General features: G+C 36.6%; 1 protein-coding gene across 12 annotated transcripts in view; it reads left to right on the plus strand.

The window, feature by feature from the left end:
* Positions 1–18452, plus strand: part of TUT4 (terminal uridylyl transferase 4) — a 210706-nt gene that overhangs the window by 145573 nt on the left and 46681 nt on the right. For 11 of the 12 annotated variants that reach the window (XM_014588140.2, XM_014588142.2, XM_027772234.1 and 8 more), the window contains 6 exons: positions 2495–3207; positions 6080–6230; positions 10300–10386; positions 14022–14125; positions 17491–17548; positions 17646–17749. In XM_014588140.2, coding sequence (XP_014443626.1) covers positions 2495–3207; positions 6080–6230; positions 10300–10386; positions 14022–14125; positions 17491–17548; positions 17646–17749 — 1217 coding nt within the window. The remainder of the gene's footprint in view (positions 1–2494; positions 3208–6079; positions 6231–10299; positions 10387–14021; positions 14126–17490; positions 17549–17645; positions 17750–18452) is intronic. The other variant, XM_027772232.1, reaches the window with a different exon arrangement.

The following is an 18452-nucleotide window of genomic DNA, read 5'->3' on the forward strand; positions in this document are numbered from 1 at the left end:
GTAGGGAAGTCTATTCTGTTCATTTTGACCCAGGACTCAAACTCAAGCCTCTTATACAGGTCCAATATTGCTACTGGTACCCTGTTGCCTGTTTCACCATGACTGGCACATCATCTATTTCTAACACCGTGTTACAAATCTTATCCCTTAATTTTATAGCACTGTATGTACCACTAGATAGGGTCATAATTTTAGATTGATTCCTTATAAGGTTCATTATATTTTTATAGGATTTATATTAAAGGTTTCTATTCTTTAAGTATTTTATTGGTTAGAGTCATTAGCTTATTGGGACCAGCAGATAGCATAGCAGTACATCACTGAACTTCCACATGGGCGACTATTGTTTCAAATCCCAAATCTGGTGGCTGGAAACTCACATGAGATGCATGTGCATGCAAGCCTAAGAGCCTGGGAGGAGAATATAAAAGGTATTGTGTTGTGCTATCCCCCCGGGGGGCTGATTTATTATTTTCCCTCTCGTTGTCTCTCTCTCTCTCTCTCCTCGGCAAGCACATGCACCCTAAGGCAAAAACCTCTACCCCCCTCCCCCCAAAAAAGTTATTAGCTTATTTACATGCCTTTTTTTTTAATTAAGAAAGTTCTCAGAAATACAGAAAAATTGAATAATTATTATAAACACTGTATGATCTTTTTGAATAAGTTTGTGTCCTAAGGTTATGTTAAAGTATAATGTTAAAATCTAGTTTGTCTGCTTGCCTTCCTTCCTTTCCTACTTTGTCAGAGGACATGTGTGCTCAAGAGAGACAGCGAAAGGACCTCAGTGGGATGTGGTCACTCCAGTCCCTTCTCCATTTTTTCTGGATTTGAGACATGCATACACAAGTACCCAGCATATTTCCTAAGCCACAGGGTCTGGGATTTGAACCATGTGGTCAGACATGTGAGATTTGGCTCCCATATCCACCAGGCCGTGGGGCTAGCCAAATCTAGTTTTTCGTTGTCTTCTAACGTACTCTTTCTGTTAAATGTGGCCAAGCTAAAGAAAAAAAATGATGTCATCTAAGGTTGCACATCCAATCCCAGGTACATTAAGGACTTTGGAGATATAGAAATTAATAGAATGACTCCTAAATTCTTAATCAAAAATTTCAATTCCACAGCATTTCACTCAAATTTTAAACTATGACAGCTCACAAACATTTTCCTAAGTTTGTTGCCTGTTACTAATAATGAGGCTGCAGTGATACAAGATTTTCAGGGTGCTATTTTTACCAAATCAGAATGTTAATTTTTACTTTTTTAAGTCTCTTTCTTTTTACATTATTATTATTATTATTATTATTATTATTTTAGTTTGGTGATCTTATTAAAATTAACTCCTAAAAATATTTATTTATTTAAGAGGGAGAGGGCAAGAGAGCGAGAGAGAGAGAGAGAGAAAGCGAGAAATCACCCTCTGGGGAGATGGCCACACTGTAATCACTTCTCTTCCATTCTTCTCTTGGGATCTTGGGCATGCATGCACACACGCCCAGCGTCAGTTTAAGCCACTGGGTCTGGGACTCGAACTCCAGTCAACTACATGGGAGTTCAGCGACATAGCTATTACGCTAACTGCTGGTCCCTAAAATTATTATTTTTTAACTTGAAACTTTGAGAGTTGTTTTTGTTGTTTAAATTGCAAAGAAAATGTAACTATTATACATTAAAGAATACTATGACAAGAGATGATGTTAATGAGTCACAGAGCTTGAAAATTTTCATTTAATGCCTGTTTAGGGAGGTATATTGGCATAGTCTCTTTTTAAAAAATAATTATTTAACTTTGATTTATTATCATCATCATTATTAATTTACTAGAGAGAGAGGGAGAAAGTGAGAAAGCAAACTGCCAGTCCAGGACTTGAACTGCAGTCAGCTATGTAGAAATCCACAGTGCCTTAGCCATCACACCACCTGCTGGCCACTCCCTTTTATTTTGGCTAGAGGGTGCACATACTCTCCAGAGAGAGCCTGAGAAAGAGGAAGAGGAGAAAGCATCCCCATTAGGAATAGTCAGGCTGAACTCCTTCTCCCTCTGTTCTTCCTTCAAAATTTTGAGCATGTATGCGCACGCACCTGGTTTGTTTCTCAAGCTGCAAGGACAACCCTTTGAACTGTGAGGATAGCCATGTGAGATCCTGCTTCCTTAACTACCACACACAGAGATAGCCTGACATAGTGTCTTTTTCTTGTTATTTTGTCACTAAAAGTTTATAATTACTGAGTTGGCCCTCTCAGCCATCTTGTTATTAGTTACCTTACTAGTTTTTTCCCCCGTTTTAGCGTTTTAGTTAATGAGAAAACAAAGGAAAAGATGTCACTACCGTATTTTTCCTATTCAGCTTTTACGAACTCTCATTGTGATCTTAGGTTAGAAAAACCTTGGGAAAATGTACTCTGCGGACATTGTAGCAGTTAAGATCTATTTGTGTAAATTTGGAAATTAGTTTGTTAATATGGACTTATCTCCTATTTTCTTTTCTACTAGATCCATTTTCGGTCAAAAGGAATGTGGCACGGAGCTTAAACAGCCAGCTTGTTTATGAATATGTTGTGGAGAGGTTCAGGGCAGCTTATCGGTATTTTGCCTGTCCTCAGAGGAAGGGTGGAAATAAGTCTACAGTGGATTTGAAGAAAAAAGAGAAGGGGAAAACAAGCAGTAAGAAACCAGTGAAGTCTGACAATATGGCAACTAATTGTTGCATTCTGCTTGGAGAAAGCACAGAAAAAACAAACACAGAAAAATGTCAACCTGATAAATATGATGAAATAGAAGGTACATCACAGAGATGTATTATTAACAATGACAATTTATTGGTAAATGACCTAGATTTGGCTGACCATGGACAAGAATATTCATTTCTTTCTACTGGTGAAGGCAGTAAATTGGAGCCAAAATCAGTTAAGAAACAAGATGATTTAGCACCTGCAGAAATTTGTTTTAAAAAGGAGTTCAGCCAATGTAATTGCACTGAGTGTAAATCTCCTGATTCAGGTGAATCTGCTGGAACAGACTGCAGGTCAAACTGCAGGGCAAATTTAGAAACAGAACGTTCACATCAAATTGCGTGCACCAACACATCTGCTACCTCTTGTAATTGCAAAGCTACAGAAGATGCTTCTGACCTTAATGATGATGATAACTTCACCACCCAGGACTTATATTATGTGTTTGATAAGTTTATTTTAACTTCTGGCAAGGTAGGATACAGTTTTTAAACAATCTTTAAGATTTCGTGGTGGTTACATGGTTGTATAGTTTTTAGATTAGAAATATACATATAGTTTCTGTGCAGTTGTTTTGGGATGATATTTTAGTGTATAATTGTCTTACTTTTTGCACTGCCCTATTCTTGCCTTTAATAAGTCCCAAAAGGTTTCAGCACACTATTATTAGTTGGTTTCTTCACTTTCTTACATATGAAAGGATTCATCCCATGTTTTATGAAAATTAACTTGGCAAAGACAAGATATATTTTAACTTTTGCTTATTTTTTAAACATATAATTATTTTTCTTCCAAAAAGATTACAAGGTTTGTACTTTCTAGTAGTGTTCTATTTTAGTTTGTTTTTTTTTTGTGAGGGTGGAGGAGTGCTTAGTATAAGCAACCTAAAGGTAATTCAGGGAGCTACACTTCTAAAAGAATTAAAAAAAAAAAAAAAAAAAAAAAGGAAAGTCAAGATCATGAACCCCTCTAAAAATAATCAAGAATCCAGATTCTGTCTTTTCTGGGTTTTGGCTTATCCCTTATAAATTTTAGGAGTCTGAACTTTTTTAAATGGGATAGTCTGAACTTTTGAATTACAGAAAATGTCCCAGTGCACACACACAAAAAAGCAATAACTGTTTTGTTTATAAGAGAACTTTTTAGCTAAGTGATATTGCTTCAAGTGTGATGCACATAATTGAAATATCATTATCGACACCAGAATGAAAAAATTAAAATATAAATAATTATGTTTAAACAAATGGATTATTAAAAGAAAAACAACTGGAATCTCATCCAGCTTAATTTTTTTTTTTTTTTTAGAGGTTTTTGCTATAGGGCTCGTGCGCTTGCCAGACAGACAGAGACAGAAAGCGAGAAAGCACCATCCAGGGAGAATGGCCATGCCGCAATCCCTTCTCCTCCATTCTCCTCTCGGGATCTTGGGCACGCATGCACACACGCCCGGCGTGAGTTTTAATTTTAAGCCACCGGGTCTGGGACGCGAACTGTGGTCGACTAACGTGGGAATCCAGTGACATAGCCATTATGCTAACTGCTGGTCCCAGTTTTTTTTTATAGTTAACTATTGTCAGGCTATACCATTTTAAACCTAGTTACTAAGCAGTATTTCTTTTTTATTTTATTTTTTTTAAGAGGTTTTTGCTTAGGGTGTGTGCGCTCACCAGAAAGAGAGAGAGAGACAGAAAGCACGAAATCACCCCCCAGGGGGGATGGCCATGCTGCCACAATCTCTTCTCCTTCATTCTCTTCTCGGGATCTTGAGCACACACGCACATGCGCCTGGCGTGAGTTTAAGCCACTGGGTCCAGGATTCAAGCTGTGGTTGACTACATGGGAGTCCAGTGACATAGCCATTATGCCAACTGCTGATCCCAGCATTTCTTTTTTAAAAATCTATTTTATTGGAGTATGATTGATATTTAAAAAAACTATAGATACTTAAAATACATAACTTGATGTAGTTGGAGATAAGTATATTGTGAAATCATTGTCACTATGAATGCCATGACCTTATTTATCATCTCCCAAAGCTCTTATCACCCTTTCCCTTTGTGGTGAGCGCTCTTAATGTAATATTTATCCCCTCTCGCAGTAAGTGTATAATAAGTATTGTTAATCAAGGGCCCTAAATTCAGTTGTACAGATAAATGAGATCTCCAGAACTTACTTATTTTGCATAAATGAAACTTTGTCCCCTTTGACTAAAACCTCCAATTTCCTCCTCTGGCTCACCAGTTTCTTCATTCTATAAAAGGATACATTTGTTGCTTTTTTGTCTGAGTTGCATTATTTAGGACATGCAGACTATTGAAAAGATGAAATAAATGGTGGAATTTTAGAAAAACTTCTTAATTATGTAACAGCAGTTTATGTATCCTGTATTTTATACTTTTTTCTTGGAAAATTATTTTAAGGTAAGTGCTGTTTCTCCAGTTACTATTTTTGCTAGTTATATGTAACAGTGTTAAAAAATTCTGACCTACATACATCATTTAAAAAAAAAAAAAGCTTTGGGAAGCTGATAGGAAGTCCTATAATACAGGTAATTAGACCACATTGCAGCATTCCCACACATAGAGATTTCTGTGTATAATATACATTAAATTCGTGGCTATATAAATGTTCAGGAGGAAGATAGTAGCTCTAGCATCTAGGCATGTTAAGATTTTAAAAAGTAGTGGTTTTCTTAGCCACATGTGTATTTTTCCAACTACTTGGCATAAATTTTTACTGTTTCAACCACTTGTCTCTCTGATGGTCCATTGGAATACATTTAAAATGATAGTGTAGAGTTTGGAGTTCAGTTTGTGGCTACTGGATAAAAAAACTATTTTAAGAGTTTGAACTGTGGTTTGATCTCTTGTAATAAATACATTGAACCAGTAAACTAAGAGAGAGTTTAGTGATTGGTTCTGAAGATACAAAATGTCTGGAATGAAATGAAAGGTGCAACTTGAAATTTCTTTATAACCTATTTTATTAGATCTTTGTTAATTAAAAATACAATCCATATATTTCCCTTTGGGTGCTGATCAAGTTGTTTGAATTAGCCCCCATACCTTTTGTCTCTTTTGGTACTTTCTGTATCTTTCATCTTCCAGGAAGTTTAACCCTTGATATTATTTTAGTAGGCAACTAAAAGTGGTTGACTCATAAAAGTTTTATTTATATCTAACACTGTCTGTATTTTATTGACATTCTTTTTTTTTTCTTTAAACCTCCCCAAAGTACAGGCTATCAGAACTGATATATATGAAAGATTGTCTTTGGATCCATTTTCTAAGTGTTGAAGTCCCTCAAACATGTATTAGATATTAGATTATTTTTTACTTTTGTATAGCCACCAACTATAGTATGCAGCATCTGCAAAAAGGATGGCCATTCAAAAAATGATTGTCCAGAGGATTTCAGGAAAATTGATCTAAAACCTCTACCACCGATGACAAACAGATTTCGGGAAATACTTGATTTAGTATGTAAAAGATGTTTTGGTAAGTTTTTTTAATTACTCCAACTATTGAGACTAGATTCTTTCCTATTTGTTGAATATTACTTTCTAATTTAAAAACCATTTGCTTACATTTTGTTTTGGTAGAGGTTTTTTGAAGAGTGTAGGGTTCTAACCACAGATACTTACTAATGATAAATGCCTTCTATGTACAGGCACCAAGGTAAATGTCACGGGGAATCCAAAGCTCATACGTATTGCGTTTAAGGAGCTTAGACCCATAGATCTGAGCTATCTAATGTAATAGCCACTAGTTATAGGTAACGATTAAATTAAAATCCATTAAAAATAAATAAAATTAAAAATTAAGTTCCTCAGTTATACTAGAGGCAATATATGTGACTAGTGGCTATTGCACTGAGATGTCTAGATAGAGAACGTTTTCATGTTCTTGGATAGCACTTCTCTAGATGGATGTATAAATATGCATGTAAATCACCATTGTTGGAAGCAGAATATGTTATATACTATATTAGTGATAAATAAAATGCAATGTAAACACAATTTTTACTGGAGTGGGTGAGAGGAATTGGGATTAGTTGTATGGTACTGAGATTGAATTGTATTTTAATTTGTAGAAGATTAAAAGTCTAGAGTGCATAATCTCTTAGTGGGAAAAATTGCCTGTGATTTGGTAGGCTATAAGAAAGGTAATAGAGAGAGAAGGCTATACAAATATTTGGTGTGGGCCAGCCTCCAGGTGGTTACGGGAGCTGAATCCCACATGACTGTATGGTTCAAATCTCAGCTTCATTAGCTTGAAAAACATGCCAGGTATGTATATGTGCATGCCCAAAATCCTAATGCATTCCCAGTGGAGAAATGGAGGAAAAGGAATTGCAGCATGACCATTCCCCATTGGGTGGTGCTTTCTCCCTCTCCCTTTGTCTCTCTGTCTCTGGTGAGCACACATGTCCTCTGACAAATTAAAAATAAAAGATATTTAGGGGATGCCTTTCATGCCTTTATTCAGCACACATTTTTGGAGTACCTGAGATATAACTTCATTCAGCAAATATTTATGACTTTCTTGCTGTGTTCAGGTAAGGTAAAATTTCTGATGTTATAACATTTGGTTCCCCATTATAACCCCTCTCTCACACCCTTCTCCATTTTTCTCTTCTTGAAGGCAACCATTTATCCGCTTTTGTAACTGTAGATTAGTTTGCAATTTCTAGAGTTCTACATAAGTGAAATCATACAGAATTTACTTTCTTTCAGTCTAGCTTCTTTAATTTAGCTTAATTATTTTCTAATTTGTCCATGTTGTGTGTATGTGTTTAGCTTATTCTTTTTTACTGCTGAGTAGTGTTCCATTGTAGGTATATATTGCAATTTGCTTATCTGTTGATGAATATTTGACTTCTGTGTTTTGGCTATTATAAATAAATCTGTTACACTCATTTGTATATGGATCTGGCTATGTACATGTGTTTTCCTTTATCTTGGGTATGGTTGCATCATGGCACATTTTGGTTTCAGCAGCTTTGTTAAGATATAGTACACTACATTTGTTTTTACTTACTCAATAATTTATCTCAGTGTGACTCATGAATATTTTATACTTTGGGTTGTAATTCCATGCTACTTTGTTTTGTTGCTCCAATTATTCCTGCATTGGCCTTGGGAGCTCTTTCAGTTGGCTCTTGTGCCTCTTTGACATAGCCCCCCGCTTCAGTTGGTTTTATTCGTTTTTTTAGCACTTCATTACTTTCTGACACTACAAGGTTCTCCAAACTCATCATGTATAGTTTCTATCTCAGTCCCAGAATTAGGAATTTCTCTAAGGAGTCCTGATTCCTTTCACTGGAGAATAGTATTAGAAAGCAAGATCCAAACACTAGGTCTGCTTGATGTTACTGGTGTGTTGTTGCATCAAGGCCTTCTCACTGTAACAATATATATGTATGTATACTAACCATGTATATATACTTGCAATAAACATTTTTGTGTGATCATCTTACCTATATTAAGCTAAACCATGATTTCATACCAATGACTCCAACTTTAACCTGTTACCATATGGTTCATTCTAATCTCTTCTCCTTGCTTATCTGTACACTCCTGAGACCTGAAAATGAGAAGTGTGATTTCTAGCACTTACCACACATTTAATTGTTCTGTTTCAATACATGGGCTAGCAGCATCAGAACTGTTGCTTATGTGTAGTTCCTTTTGCCCTCAGTTTTACATATTCTACTAATTATCAGTTGTTTGGGTCAGTACCTTTTCTTCCATTCCTTTGTGTAAAATTGTTTCATACATTTATAATACATTTAGATTCTTGTGTCACAGTCTGCATTCTACCCTGAGATCCCCTGATCTCCTAGATAATTTTTTGAAATTTGCATATATTGGGTTGTCAGAAAAGTAATGATGCATTTTTGCATAGGAAAATACATCATGGCTTTCCCAATGACCTAATATTAAGTCCCCCCTCTATTTGTGCTGCAAAGTTCTATTTACTTTGACAGATATATAGTGCCATATGTCCACCATTAAAGTGTCCTACAGAAGTTTCATGCCCTGAAAAAAGAAAAAGAGGGACCAACAGTTGACGTAATGGCTATGTTGCTGGACTCTCCCATGTAGCTGACTGCAGTTCGAGTCCCGGACCTGGTGGCTTAAACTCACGCTGGGCGCGTGTGTGTGCATGCCCAAGATCCCGAGAGGAGAATGGAGGAGAAGGGATTGTGGTGTGGCCATCCCCCCGGGGTGTGATTTCTCACTTTCTGTCTCTCTGTCTCTCTCTCTCTTTCTGACGAGTGCATGCACCCTATAGCAAAAAATCTCTCCAAAAAAGAAAAAAGAAAAATTACCTTTAATCTGTTCAACTACCCTGTACTGCAACACCACTTATAAGTAAATTTCTTTTTGAAAAACTTTCATTTATTACAGCAGATTCTTAATTACTGCTTTGTTCTCATTTCTGCATTAACTTTTGAGGATAAGGCTGGAGGAGGAGTCAGGAAAAGAAGACTGTTCTTAAGGAATGTATGATCTTACTTAGAAAAAGAAGATGAATCTAAATGAAATAACTAGACGGTGGCAAGCAATTTGAAGAACTAAAAGTACTGAATTAAAGAGAGATCATGCTAGGCTGTAGTTAAGCAAAACAGTTTATAGGGAAGATAGGAATCTTAACCAGGCATTTAAGGGAACTGTTAGGTTTAAATAAGTCAGGTGCCTAGTGTAACAAAGTAAATATAGTCTTAACAGGAATGAAAAAACAAGCGTGGTTGTGGGAGAGAGTAGAGTGTCTGAAGAAAACAGTCTTAAATAATTTGAAGAAGTAAATATATTTGTAGATATCTCGTAGGGAAAACTGTCATGTGAAATGTACATAGATTTTTAAAATTATTTTTCTGCTGTCCTCCTGCCTCTTCCCCTGTAGCATGAATGGTTTTAAAGTTAGAGAAGTTGGGCTGACCTCATAGTGCAGTGGTTAAGAACTGTGCATTGTGGGGATCAGCAGATGGCATAATGGTTACATCACGACTCCCATGTAGTCGACCAAAGTTCAAGTATTAGACCTGGTGGCTTAAAACTCACGCCAGGTGCATGTGCATGCATGCTCAAGATCTCGAGAGAAGAACAAAGAAGGGATTGCAATGTGGCCATCCCCTCTAGGGGGTGATTTCTCACTTTCTCTCTCTCTCTTCAGTGAGTGCACATGCCCCATAGCAAAAACCTCTCTACCAAGGGGGAAAAAAAAACAATTGTGGATTGTGTGTCTTTCCATGGCCAACTTCAGTTTGAATCCTAGCCCTGGCAGGTTGAAAAACATGCCAGGTGTGCCTGAAATCCTGATGGGAAGGAGAAATGGAGGAAAGTGATTGTAGTGTGACCATGTCCCACTAAGGGTTTGTTCTCTTCCCCCTACCTGATGTACCTTATTTCTAGCCATTTAAAAAAAAATCTAAAAATAATTGTAAAATTTAAAAATATATGAGAAATAAGTTATAAGATTAAGAAATTGTTAAATAAAATTTCTGAGTCAAAACTTATTTTCAAATTCTGTTTTCCTTGTCTCCTTTTTTTTTAAAACCTAGATGAGCTATCACCACCTTATTCTGAACAACACAACAGAGAGCAAATTTTAATTGGCTTGGAAAAGTTTATTCAAAAAGAATATGATGGTATGTCACAGGTTAACAATTGATTTATTACTATAATCGTGCAATCTAAAATTTAATTCATTTATTTTGAAATGTTTATTTAATGCCACATGTTAGGTACTATTGTGGTTGCTGAGAATGCAATTCTATTAATAATCAAAAAAGGTGAAATTTCTCCTGAAGCTTCTGTTTCACAGGGGGAGACAGATAGATGGTCAATGAGAAAATAATTATAATGTTATATTAAGTGCTATAAAGTGCAGGAGACAAAAGGATAGAAATGTTGGAGTATTGGTGGAAGTTCTTTCTGATAAGGTGACATTTGAGCAGATTCCTAAATCATATTAAGAAGCAGGTTATATGAATATCTAGTGAGAGAACATTATAGAGAGAGTAGCAAGTACAAAAGACACCAGGACTTGATTATGTCTAGCATGTTTTGTTATAGCAGTCACTGTGGCTGGAGTAGATGGTAATAGAAAGATGGGGTTGGAGAGGTATCCGACCCCATAGACTATAGGACTTTTAATGGCTATTGGTAGAAGGATTTTGAATTTCAAGTGCCTAATGAAAAGCTTTTGGAGGGTTTTCAGTATGTGTAAGATAGATTATAAGAACATAAGAATAGAAGCAGTCAGAACATTTAGGAGTTTGGTGCATAAATCCAGATGAGACATAACAGTAGTTTGGAAGTCACATATTACATTTGGAATATACGACCCTCTGTATCCACAGATTCTGTAGCTATGGAGTCAAGCAATTCCAGATCGAAAGTATTGAGGGGTGGGGGAAGGGACAAAAACAAAACAATAAAAAAATAACAATACTGGCTGGCCCCATAGTCTAGTTGTTAAGGGAACCCAATCCTACATGGCCAACCACGGATCAAATCCTAGTTCTGGCAGCTTGATAAACACACTAGGCATGTGTGCATATGTGCCCAGAATCTGTGTGTGTGTGTGTGTGTATGTGTGTCTGACAAGTGTGTGCGCTCTGTGGCAAAAGCTTAAAAGAAAAAGTAAATTCTCAAATATTAAACTTAACTATTTGTAGTGATAGTTTGAATGAAGAAAGGTAGATGGATTTATGAGATAGTTAAGTTGGAAGAAGCTAAATGTCTTTGTGATTGGATGTGGAGATTGAAAAAGGCATTCAGGATCTCACCTGTACAGTCCTGCATCGTTTAACGATGGGAATATGTTCTGAGGAATGCATCATTAGGTTATTTTGTTTTTCACATTCCTTTCACAAAACTAGATGCCATGGCCTGCTACACATCCTAGACTATTGCTTCTAGGCTATAAACCTGTATAGCATGTTATTGTTTTGAATTTTACAGGCAAATGTAACATAATGGTAAGTATTTGTGTATCCAAACATATCTAAACATAGAAAAGATTCACTAAAAATATGGTATAAAAGATAAAATATGGTATACCTGTATAGGGTATTTACCATGAATGGAGGAGCTTGCAGGATTGAAAATTGCTTTGGAGTGAGCGAGTGAGTGATGAATTCGAAGGCCTGGGACATTACTGTATACTACGGTAGACTTTCTAAACATTGTACACTTAGGCTACACTACATTTTTTTTTTTTTTTTAGGTTTTTGCCACAAGGCATGTGTGCATGGTGGCAGGAGAGTGAGAGGGAAAGTGAGAAATCACCCTCCCCATGAAGGCGGCCATGTCTCAGTCCTTTCTCCATTTTCTTCCTAGGATTTTGGGCACACACACATGCCCTCATGTGACTTTCAAGCTGCCAGGTCTAGGACTTGAACCACATTCAACTGTCTGGGAGTCTAGTGCCTTAATCACCACACTACCTTCTGGCCCCAGGCTACACAATTTTTTTTTTTTTGTAGAGGTTTTTGCTATAGGGTGCATGCCCTCCCCAGGAAGACAGAGAGAGACAGAGAGAAAGCGAGAAATCATCCCCCAAGGGGGATGACCACGCCGCACTCCTTTCTCTTCCATTCTCCTCTCGGGATCTTGGGCACACACGCGCCCAGCGTGAGCTTAAGCCACCGGGTCTGCGACTTGAACCACAGTTGGCTACATGGGAGTTCAGTAACGTAGCCATCACGCCAACTGCTGGTCCCTACACTAAATTAAAAAGTTGTTTTTCTTTCTTCAATAATAAATTAACCTTAGCTTAGCCATGTAATTGCTTCACTTCATAAACTAAAATTTTTTTCAAACTTTTTGATGCTTTTGTATTAATACTTAGCTTAAAACACATATGTACTGCTGTACAAAAATACTTTTTTCTTTATATTCTTATTATTTAAGCTTTTTTCTTTTATTTTTTCAAATTTATTTAGGTGAGACAGACAGCACCTCCAACAGGCCTTGATTCAGTCATTCACCCCTAGCCTTCATTCGACCCCAGATCTTGAGCAAGCATGTGCCAGTGATCAGTGAGATCTCTGAACTTGATCCAGGGTCCTTCCATTATGTGACTGCCTCATAAAATGTCACATCCTTTTTATTTATTTATTCTTTAAAGATAATTTTACTGCTGGAATATTTTTGGCTTAACTTTTTTTTTTTTAATTTAACTTTATTTATTTATTTTAATTTGACCAGAGAGGGACAGAGTGAGAAAGAGAGAGAGGAAGGGAGGGAAGGGGGGAAGAAAGAGGGAGGGAAGGAGGGAGGGAGGGAGGAAGGGAGAGAGAAAGAGAAAGAGAGAAAGAAAGTAAGCCGCCATGTCTAGGACTTGAACCGCAGTCGACTGTGTGGGAGTCCAGTGCCCTTAGCCACCACACCACCTGATGGCCCCCAAAGTGTCACATCTTACTGCTGCTCTGCTGTTCAGTACCATTCTGTAAATTTTTTCCATTTTAAAATATCTTAATTTATTTTTTAACTTTTAAGGGTTTTTTGTTAAAAATTTAGACACTAAAATACTTCCATTACCCTAGGCCTACACGGGGCCAGGATGATCAATATCACTATTTGCTACCTCCATATCTTGTCCCACTGGAAGGGCAGCAATGAGTAAAAAATATAGATTAAATCAAAAGAGAAAATGATGCAGTTGATAGACATGTAAACATGAGAAATGAGAAATACGAGGCAGCTTCTACTATAATATGGCATACTGTTTTATAGGAATCTTGTTTTCTAATAAGTAGGGATGCACTCCAAAATAATTATAAGTATAATAAATACATGAACCAGTAACGTAGTTGTTACTGTTATGATGTCACTAGGTGACAGGAAATTTTTTAGCTCCATTGAAATCTTAGGGGACCACCATAGTACATATGGTCTGTCATTGACCAAAATAATGTTATGCAGTGCATGACTATATTTCTGTTTTGAACAGTTACTTAGATAATATTATTTACTGAAAAGAGGGATTGTAGGAATAATAGTAGCTTTGGGGTGAAGTTGATAGTTCAGTTTTTACATATTTAATATGATATCTGAAAAAGTGGAAAAGCAGTTGAAAAACATATGGGTACTTGGGTGAATAATGTGGACTTAAGATGAATGTTTTAGAATTTTTCAGTGTATTCCTAGTAGTAGGTAATGTTAGCCATAGACGTGGACAAGATCAACTGGTGATAAGCCACTAATAGATAATAAATAGAAGACGCCTCGAACCTGCTAAATGTAAGACTTTTGACTTGTTTTTCCCTTTGCTTAGAAAAGGCAAGATTATGCTTATTTGGTTCTTCTAAAAATGGATTTGGATTTCGTGATAGTGACCTGGATATTTGTATGACCCTGGAAGGCCATGAAAATGCAGAGGTAAGAGTTAATATTTGGAAAGGGGTGTGGAAATTTATTTTCTTCCAATGATGAATCTATTTTTATTTTTGTATGTATTAGTGTTAAAAATATATGATATGTTTTGTATCAGTATAATAATGGGAGTATTTGAAATGTAAAAGCATTAGTATTATCCACTTAGATTACATTCAAGTCTGAAAATAAGTAATTTTACTGTTTAAGTAATTTTATAACACAAAAGCCAAGTCATAAGAGTTATAAGAGCTTTGTAATGAATTTTGGAAAAAAGTTAATATGTGATAAAGCTGTTTTTTTGTTTGTTTGTTTTTTCATTAGAACCATTGAGAAGCCAGTGCTTCAGATCAGTAGTGATTATTGATCTTGCCTACTCTGTCTTCTCATGTCTCTTACATTAGGTGATATCTTTGGATCTCTATAAATAGATGGTATAGGTGGGCATCTCATTTATAAATGGGTTGTGTTCTAAAAATCTCTTGTAATTTTGGGGCACCACAACACATTTTTTTCCATTGAAGCAATGTTATAAGTGATGTACTTAAGATACAGCTTTTAGTAACTCATTTGGGCTGGGAGGGGAACTAACATTTATTGAGTCCCCAATATACACTTTTACATACATTATCTCATTTCATTCTTACAACCACCTTTGAGGTAGGTATTATTTCCCCCATTTTACAGATGAGGAAACTGAGGCTTTGAGAGATAAACTGACTTGCCCAAGTTCACACAGCTAGTAAGTGTTGGAGCCGGGATTCGTACCCAGGTCTGTCTGACTCCAGAGTTCATAACTCTTTCCATTTTATCTCATTGCCTCTCTGTAATTTTTTAACCCATAATGTAGCTGAAATATAGTACTAATAGTACTGTAGAACCTAACCACTACTTTCTGAAATTGAAAGCTTTCTGAATTCCACCTTGAGATGCCAGGAGCAGACCTTCCCCAAGTGCAATCTCAGCAGTGAGAGTGGGTACTTATATTTTCCTTCTTTGTATACTAGGCCTAAATAAAGGGAGTGAAATTGTCTAAGTTCTAGTGAATAAAAGAGACTGATGGAGCAGGGAAGACTTCTCCCGTGCCTTCCTAGCAACTGGGAAAGGAGGAGATCTTTGTAGATGCTCAGTTGTTTACCCGTATAGCTATTGGTATTTATGTTTGAAAATCAGGGACTGTTTGCAAGACTGGGGTGAGGCCAAGCTTCTGGCATCTGTAGTGGTGTCAGTATAGCCTCTGTTACATTTTAAAATAATTCAGCAGAATAATAGACCTTTGTGTTTCTGAAATAATTCTTTCAAAATATGGCTTTTAAATTGTTAGATCTGGAGCAAAGATGGCAGTGATGCCTGGTAGACCCTTACTTCTGGCTGAAAGAAATTACTTCCAGTGTTAACGCACTGTTCTAATAAACTGAAAAACTGCAAATATTTTGTTTCTCTTAACTAACTTCTACTTAGTGCCACCTACTTGAAAAAAGACTGTCCTTCATCTTGAAGAGTAGGAATTGAGAGAATAGTAAATTTTTTTTTTTTTTTTGGAGAGATTTTCACTGTAGGGCGCGTGCGCTCGCCAGACAGACAGAGAGAGACATAGAGACAGAAAGCGAGAAATCACCCCCCCAGGGGGGATGGTCACGCCGCAATCCCTTCTCCTCCATTCTCCTCTAGGGATCTTGGGCACGCACGCACACGCGCCTGGCGTGAGTTTTAAGCCACCGGGTCCGGGACACGAACCGCGGTCGACTACGTGGGAGTCCAGCGACATAGCCATTACGCTAACTGCTGGTTCCCGATAGTAAATTATTTTTACCCACGGAGGGGATTAGAATTTTAGTAGCCTTCTATGTAAAATTTAATAATCACACCTCTAATTACTAGTGTGTGTACAATTATGTATAATCTGTGTCATTCACTTTGGAAGGTTGAAACAATGAAAAAGAATATATTTATTTTCTTCCAGATGAGCTGTAATTGAAACTGGAAAAATATAGCTTAATTGTAGCTTTAAAATTTTAGCATAATTACACATTCTTGCATAATAGAGAAAAATTGCCACATTTCTTATTTTTTGTGCATGATTTAGTAACTAATGATGCCCTTGAAATCCCCAGGTTAAGGTGCAATGACTGCTGCTCTGTTATAGCTCAAAGGAGCACGTTGGGGATATGCAAAAGTGATTTTATAGTATCTGTTTGGATTGATATTTATTCTCTTAGTTTAATCCAGTTAATTTATAATATCATTATCTTCCCTTTTCATTATTTTATGAGTATCATTATGATACAGCTATGCTCTCTTATGTTTTTAAAAAAGTAATATAGTTAAATTTGCAGAGGTGAAATTTCCTCAAAGAAATTGGTGCTAGTGATAATAGGATTATCTTTTCCCCCTTACAAATGTAGTAATAATACCTAGCTCACAGATTTAAAGTGGTTTTTTAGTGCCAGGCATACTCCTGAATGATTTTCATATGTCTTATGTAATCCTTTGAAAAACTTTGAGCACAAGTTTATGTTTATCTTGATTTTTTTTTTTTTTTTTTGGAGCGGAATGATTTTCATATGTCTTATGTAATCTTTTGAAAAACTTTGAGCACAAGTTTATTTTTATCTTGATTTTTTTTTTTTTTTTTTGGAGAGGTTTTTGCTATAGGGCGCGTGCGCTCGCCAGACAGACAGAGACAGAGAGACAGAAAGCGAGAAATCACCCCCCTGGGGGCATGGCCATGCCGCAGTCCCTTCTCCTCCATTCTCCTCTCGGGATCTTGGGCACGCACACACACGCGCCCGGCGTGAGTTTAAGCCACCGCGGTCGACTACATGGGAGTCCAGCAACATAGCCATTACGCTAACTGCTGGTCCCTTTATCTTGATTTTTTTATAGAATAGTAGTGTGATGCTCGAAGGGATTGAGGATCTGATCAGTCACAAACTCTTCAGTATTTACTTCAATATTTGAATTTGTCTAAATTCAGATCCTGTGTTCTGAATCACTGTGTTGTTTTGTCCTCACCAAATCCTTCTTTAGTTTATTCACATATTGAAAACCATATTTTTCTCTTGCTTTTATGCATTTCAAACTTTAATCTGCATGTGAATTATCTTAGAATCTTGTTAAAATGCAGGTTGTGATTCATTTGGCTGAGGAGTGGGATCTTTGATTCTGAATTTCTATCAGATTTCCATATTATGCTGATATTGTAGGTCTCTGCACCATATACCTTGAATTGTGAGGTTAGGTAGAATTTTGTGGCTGGAAATTTTAAATGTTTGTATTAAATGTCTAGATTAAAGTAAAATTTTGCACAAAGCCAAATTGAGTCAGACAGACTTGAATTTATTATTTATTTGTTTTTGTTTCATTTTTAGAAATTAAATTGTAAGGAAATAATTGAAAATTTGGCAAAAATTCTGAAGAGACATCCAGGTATAAATTTTAAATTTTAAGTTTAAAATAAAAAGACAATAATTTTTGCATTATAAACATAATTTAACTTACTGAAGTTGTCTTTTTTTTCAATCAGGTTTAAGAAATATTTTGCCTATAACTACTGCCAAAGTGCCTATAGTAAAATTTGAACACAGACGAAGCGGGTTAGAAGGTGACATCAGTTTATATAATACATTGGTAAGTTTTTCTTTATAGGCCAAGTATAATTACACTTTTCATTTAATTTTTTAAATTTGCCGGGGTGCATACTCACTTGCCAGAAACAAAGAAGGGAGGAGGTGAGACAGACAGAGAGAGAGAGAAAGGAGGGAGGGAGGGAGGGAGGGTGAGAGAGAGAGAGAGAGAGAGAGAGACAAAGAGAGGGAACACCCGTCATTGGGGTGTGGTCACGCCACAATCTTTTCATTTGTCCGTTCTGTCAGGATTTGGGGCATACATGCAAACATGCAAATCTCCTGGGCCAGGATTGAACCATGAGGTTGGCCTTGTGAGATCCAGCTCCTTTAACCATGAGGCTACAGAACTGGCCCATTTTAATTTTATTTTTCAAAGTTCATTTATTTCTTTGAAAAAGAGAGAGAGAGAGACAGGTGCCCTTGACACGGCCATACCATGCTGTAATCCTTCCCTAGCCTCCTAGCCAGCGAGTATCACAGACATAAGTGGATGCATCTGGTATATTCCCTTTGACTCAGGATTCAATCCTCTGTCTTCTATATGGCTTCAGTATTGTGCAGTTGGTGCCCTACCAGCTGTGCCACTTGGCTAGGACTATAATTTTTATTTTCAAAGTTTACAGATTTCTGTCTGTCTGTCTGTCTCTCTCTCTCTGTATGTATGTATATATATTGTGTGTGTGTGTGTGTGTGTGTGTGTGTGT

This window comes from Tupaia chinensis, unplaced genomic scaffold, assembly GCF_000334495.1.
Source record: "Tupaia chinensis unplaced genomic scaffold, TupChi_1.0 Scaffold000259_1, whole genome shotgun sequence".
NCBI classification, from domain to species: domain Eukaryota; kingdom Metazoa; phylum Chordata; class Mammalia; order Scandentia; family Tupaiidae; genus Tupaia; species Tupaia belangeri.